Consider the following 6000-nt stretch of genomic DNA (forward strand, 5'->3'; position numbering starts at 1 on the left):
ACCACCAAACTTCCTTGGTGGAGGGAGCAGGGGCTGGATTAAACTGGCAGTAGCACCCCTTCTTCCAGCTGGAATGATGGGGTTCCTAGAGGAGGGCCCTGAAGAGTGCCAATCATCAGGCGTAGACCCCCCTCTGCTGCCATAGGACTTCCCTGGAGGAGGCACAAGCCACACAGTAGGTCTGACAGATAAACTACTCCTGGCTCAGAGTGAAGGCCACAAGCAGGCCCAAACCTGCTTTTGATAAATCTCTACCAACGTGGGAGAGACATGCTCATTCACCCACATCACTTCTAGCCTCTCAGCTAATTCAGAGCAAGCCTGGGGCACCAGTCTTTCTATACAGTTATTTCTTGACAATTACAATTATTGGGAAATACATCACAGATTCCTACCATTATGCTTTTCTCTTTCGTGAGCTCTTCAGTAGTAAGTTGTTCAATAGACTCTCCTCCCTTCACCTCTCCCTTCTGTGCTCTCACAGATAGCACTGGCCTCACTTGTACCTGACCTTCTGGGGAAAATGAGGCATTATGGGAAACCAGTGCATCATGGGTAACAGCATGTTGCCTTGGGTCACAGGGCCTTAGACAAGCACATATAGGCTGCAGGCTTCGCTGAGACATTTAGAAAAAATAAGCTTTCTATTTTTTCTTTGAAAAACAACACATTGCTGTGATAAAAGAAGTGCCCATGACCTATCTATGACAAGTAAGCACATTTGTGGCCATTGGGTGGCCATTCCTATTTGTGTCTAAGTTCGCAGGGTTTTTACAAAAGTGCCTGGAGCACTTGCAAGGTCCTGAATACGTTTCCTCATGAATGATGGGTACTGTGTATTTCTTGGTGTCTTTGGAGTCCCTCCATATTTTATATATATATATATATATATATATATATATATATGATATACTTGAAACTGAAACTAGACAGTAACACTTATAAGAGATTCAGAAATTGCTGCCTGGCATGTGTGTGATGTGTGTGTGTGTGTGTGTGTGTGTGTGTGTGTGTGTGTGTGACCACCTCCTTCTCTGGAACCCTGGTCCTTGTGCATCCTGGGCAATGACTGTATCCCTGAGCTATATCTCTAGATTATGTAATGTACTTTCAAAGACATGCCAATTAAGTAGCTGTAGGTTTTACATAAATGGCATTGTTAGGATTGGATATAAAACATCACCACTGTTGTCAGGGTTGAGGCATTCCCATAATCCTAGCACTCAGAAGGCTGAAGCAGGAGAATTGCAAATTTGAGGCAGTCTGGGTTCCCCAGTGAGGCTCTGTCTAGAGAAGATGTTCTGTAAGTCTGAGTTTGGGGCAGTAACAATGGAACACAGGGTAATCAGGTGACCCTTTGTTTACAGGATCTATGTCTGTATGGGGAGATGGACTGGATAGAGATGGGGCAGAGAGAGGAGCATCCATCCTCCTGGTGTCAGGGATGAGCTCCGTGTCCAGCAGCTCAGGTTGGGGACAGCTGCCCTAGCTTGATTCTTGCAACTCTCCAGAGCTACAGTCAACATTCTTAGGTGCTGGAGTACTGCTGTGTCAACAGGGAACACGGGGAGGACCTTAGGAGCTGAAGTTCAGATACATTTACCCTGGAAGAGCGATGGGGCCACTCACATTAGTGCATCAGCTTTCCTGCGAGGTTTCTTCTTTGAGGAGACAGTGTTGTTGCTGCTGCTGCTGCTGCCTTTTGACGAGGCCTTGGACCCACCAAACGTATTCCGCTGACACCTGCCATCTTCTCTAAGCAGAGGTGTCTTCCCCATGATGGACAAGCAGCAGAGGTATAACACTCAGCTTCCCCAGGCTTTCAACGGGCTTTCATCAGGAGAAGCCATACACAGGTCTCATGCTGGCTCCTGACTTCTGGGTATGTCTGGCCCTAGGTGAAGCCCAGAGTTTGTGAACCAGAGGACAGTGGTGGCTGGAGACACTGGGGTTATAGGTGTCCCACCAGGCTCTTGGGACACCTAGGAAAGTGTCACAGATCCCCCCCGCACCCCCAGGACTATCTAACATCTGTCAGGACTCACTCAGACTTTCAGCCTCTCCCAGATCAGTCCGCGATGCTGAGGTCCACCGGGAACACTGACCAGGAGGAGGAAGGTATCATTAGACTGGAAGTTCTGGTGCCTAGCTGTGGGCTCAGGCTCAGGGTTTGTTGCCTCTGGCAAGGAAACAAGCCATGGCTACCTCACAATGGAGGCTACCCAGGATGCAGAGTGTCACCTGTACCAGCATCTCTAGCTGGAGGTCAACAATGGTTTGTGCCAGCTCAAATGCCAACCTCTCAGATCCTCTGCACAGGAGGACTGTGTGGGCCACCATTTAGATGGGAGGAAAAGTACACTTTACCATGTGTGGGCTGGTGAGAGGATTCAGTTGGTAAAGTACTTGCCAGGCAAGTGTGAGAACTGGAGTTCAATCCCCAGGACCTACCTAAAAAAGCTGGGTGTGGTGGTGCAGGCTTGTGACCCGTGTCAGGGAGGTGAAGGCTGGAGGATTCGTAGTGTTCACGAGCCAGCCCAGTCTGTATGGCAAGCTTCAGGCCAGTGAGAGCTCTTGTCTAAAACAAACACACAACCATACAAAGGTTGTCTGGGACATAGCATATGTCTTTAACCCCAACACTCTGTAGGCAGAAACAGGCAGATCCCTGTGAGTTTGAGATCAGTCTAGTCTACAGAGTGAGTTCTGGGCTGGCCAGAGGTACAGAGAGAGACCCTGTCTCAACACCGACAGTTCCCACCACGATACGCTGAAATTCCTCTGGAACCACAAGCCAAAATAACCTTTTTCTATCACAGACTACCGTCAGTTACTTTTTGTTTAAATAAGGAAAAGATAACCAATAAAATCACTCGGAGCTCCTGCCTCAGGGACGGTGAGCATCGGTTTAAAGCAGGATGTAGGGAGACTGGGGGAATTCTAAATTTTTTTATAAAGATTTATTTGTTATATATAAGTACACTGTGGCTGTCTTCAGAAACACCAGAAGAGGGCATCAGATCCCATTACAGATGGTTGTGAGCCACCATGTGGTTACTGGGAATTGAACTCAGGACCTCTGGAAGAGCAGTCAGTGCTCTTAACCGCTGAGCCATCTCTCCAGCCCCTGAACATTTTTTTTTATCCAATTACTTTTTTTTCCTTTTTGTTAAAAGATTTATTTATTATTTGGGGGACATGCCACTGTGTGTCTGAGTCAGAGGACAACTCATGGGAGTCCGTTCTCTTTTTTGAGCACGTGGATCCTGCAGTTCAAACTCGGGTTGTTAAGTCTTGACACCAAGTGCCTTTACCTGGTGAGCCATCTTGTCAGACTTTATTTATTTGTTTATCTATTGTGTGTGTGTGTGTGTGTGTGTGTGTGTGTGTGAGTGTGTGTGTGTGTGTGTGTGTGTGTGTGTGTGTGCATGGGTGGGACAGGAATCCTCTTGTCTCTACCTCCCAGTGCTAGATTATGGGCGTGCCACCATGCCTGGATGTTTGGGGAGGGGGGGGCTGGGATCTGAACTCAGGTGTTCACGATTATGCAGCAAACACTTTACCAGTTGAGTCCTGTCCTCATCCCCTCTGGATACTTGTAGGCTGGTGTCTATAGGCAGGTGAGGGCTGGCACAAGTTAGGACAAGGCCATGATTGGAGAGTAAAATAGTAAGTCCGGGACAAAGCTTTTGTAAGGTGAGAGAGAAGGGGAAGAAGGAGGGAATCAAGATGGAGATGGAGAAGGACGACCCAGATCTGGGTGGTCTTAAATTGTCAAGGTAGTCAGGTATATTTCTTAAGGGATGGATTTCTGTAGGCAAATTTATCTCATCTAGGTGGGCGGTTTATATCCTTATCAATTGGTTGTGAGTTTATTGTGCGGATGTATTGTGGATTGAGAATTTAACATATAAATCTGATTGTTGGTTGCAGTTTGTTGAGTCTAGATTTTACTGGGTAGCTGGAACCAGAGAGTTCGAGGCTAGCAGAGAGCCGCCGGGAGAGACACTAACCAGAGATAAGTTATGGTTAGTTCCATATGGCCCCATGGATGCCAGAACTGACTCTAGGGACCAGCATGCCAAGGTGCCACGCTGCAACGGTTTGCGGACCGCCTGGGTCAGAGAGTACTTGGGGGCAGCATGGAGATGCTGAGGTAAAGATACCCCATAGTGCCATGTGGCCCTACGGGTGCCAGCGCTAGCGAGGGGTAAAAAGTTACCAGTTTTTAAATATTTACCGCAACAAATACTTCTTTTTTTTTTTTTTTTTTTTTTTTGGTTCTTTTTTTTCGGAGCTGGGGACCGAACCCAGGGCCTTGCGCTTCCTAGGTAAGCGCTCTACCACTGAGCTAAATCCCCAGCCCCGCAACAAATACTATATTACTGTTGATGTTATGTTTTAAGATAGTCTCTCTCTAGTAACCTTCCTGGCCAGGAACTCTCTTTGTATACTAGGCTGGTTTCGAACTCACAGAAATTCACCTGCACCTCCCTCCCAAGTGCTGAGATCACCGGGCTGGTGAGTTTGAAGTGTGGAAGCCTGAGAGTGTGCGGCTGGACTTCACATGTGGTATAAAATAAAGGCGTAGTCAAGGAGCAGCCCTTGACTGGAAGAATGGGAGGGCCATGATCATAGTCTGGAAGCTGCCTTTCTTGAGCTGGTGCACTTGTGCTTTAATCGTATGTTCTGCATGCTCTGCTTAGGATGGCGCCTCTGTCACCCTTGAGCTGTTTCCTCACTATGACAACCTTGAGGAACTACTTGTCCCACGCAAACTTTAATCTTGCCACAAAAGGCAACTCTGAGACTCTTTTACTCCTCAGTAGCAAAGGAAGTCTCTCTCTCCACTTTCTTTCTCTCTCATACCCACCCCCCCATCTCCCTCACACACACACACTCACCCCTAGCTGAGGAGCTCCTGGCAGTTGATGGCCTCTGAGGGAGGAGGAGCCAGTTTTAAGACTGTGACCTTAACAGGGTAAACATGCTTCAGTGGACAGCCCCCACCCAGCAGTGTATGGTTGGCTCAAATTGGACTCAGAGGGCAGTTAGGAGGAGGAGGAAGAGGAGGAAGAAGAGGAAGAGGAGGAGGAGGAAGAGGAGGAAGAGGAGGAAGATGATGAGGAAGAGGATGAGGAGGAGGAGCAGCAGCAGCAGCAGAAGCAGGGAGCTGAGGGCTCACACAGTGCATGGCTAGCACAGAGAGAGAAAACTGGGAGGAAGTGGAGACTGAGGGTGGATAGTTTTATGTCAACTTGACATAGGTTAAAGTCACCTGAGAAGGGGAACCTTAGTTAAGAAAATGCCTCCATAAGATCGAGTTGTAGGCAAAGCTGTAAGACATTTTTTAAATTAGTGATTGATGGGGAGGACCCAGCCCATTGTGGGTGGTGCCACCCCTGGGCTGGTGTTCCTGGGTTCTTTAAGAAAGCAGGTTGTGCAAGCCTTGGGATGCAAGCCAGTAAGCAGCATCCCTCCATGGCCTCTGCATCAGTTCCTGCTTCTATGTTCTTGCCCTGTTCAGTTCCTGTTCTGGCTTCCTCTAATGATCTAACGATGTGGAAGTGTAAGCCAAGTAAACCCTTTCCTCTCCAGCTTGCTTTTTGGTCATGGTTTCAATCAGCAATAGAAACCCTAAGTCTTGGGGGGAAAACTTGATCAAAATACACTGAATGCATGCCTGAAGTTCTCAAGGAATTAATACAACGATTATATTGAAAAAAGAATAGTCTGACAGGGTCATATGGAGGTTTGCGGCTTCTGTTTTGAGGAACTGAAACACGCCCACTTCTGCTGTGGCAGCGGCAGCTGACACTCCCACCACCACCGGTGAGTAAGGGTTCCTCTTTCCTCCCCTGTGAAGGAGCCTGCACTTGAGCAGGGTGTGAGAGGACACAGTAAACACTAGGCTAAGATGACAACAGGGCCACAGGTCACAAATGCTGTGTGCTCAGGTTACAGGAACACAAAAATTCAGATGGGGAAGAAGGTGGTAGC

General features: G+C 47.9%; 1 protein-coding gene across 3 annotated transcripts in view; it reads right to left on the reverse strand.

Annotated features, from left to right (window-relative positions):
• The window catches only part of Slc36a3 (solute carrier family 36, member 3), a 30009-nt gene extending 24978 nt beyond the window's left edge, over window positions 1–5031 (reverse strand). Inside the window, exons 1-4 of one of the 3 annotated variants that reach the window (XM_087571708.1) lie at window positions 4905–5031; window positions 2452–2578; window positions 2046–2179; window positions 1630–1894 (exon numbers count right to left, since the gene is read on the reverse strand). In XM_087571708.1, coding sequence (XP_087427834.1) covers window positions 1630–1778 — 149 coding nt within the window. In that variant the 5' untranslated portion in view covers window positions 1779–1894; window positions 2046–2179; window positions 2452–2578; window positions 4905–5031. 3 annotated transcript variants of the gene reach the window in all.
• Window positions 5032–6000: the final 969 nt, after the last annotated feature.

The sequence above is a fragment of the Rattus norvegicus genome, chromosome 10 (assembly GCF_021556685.1).
Source record: "Rattus norvegicus strain SHRSP/BbbUtx chromosome 10, alternate assembly SHRSP_T2T, whole genome shotgun sequence".
Lineage (NCBI taxonomy): Eukaryota > Metazoa > Chordata > Mammalia > Rodentia > Muridae > Rattus > Rattus norvegicus.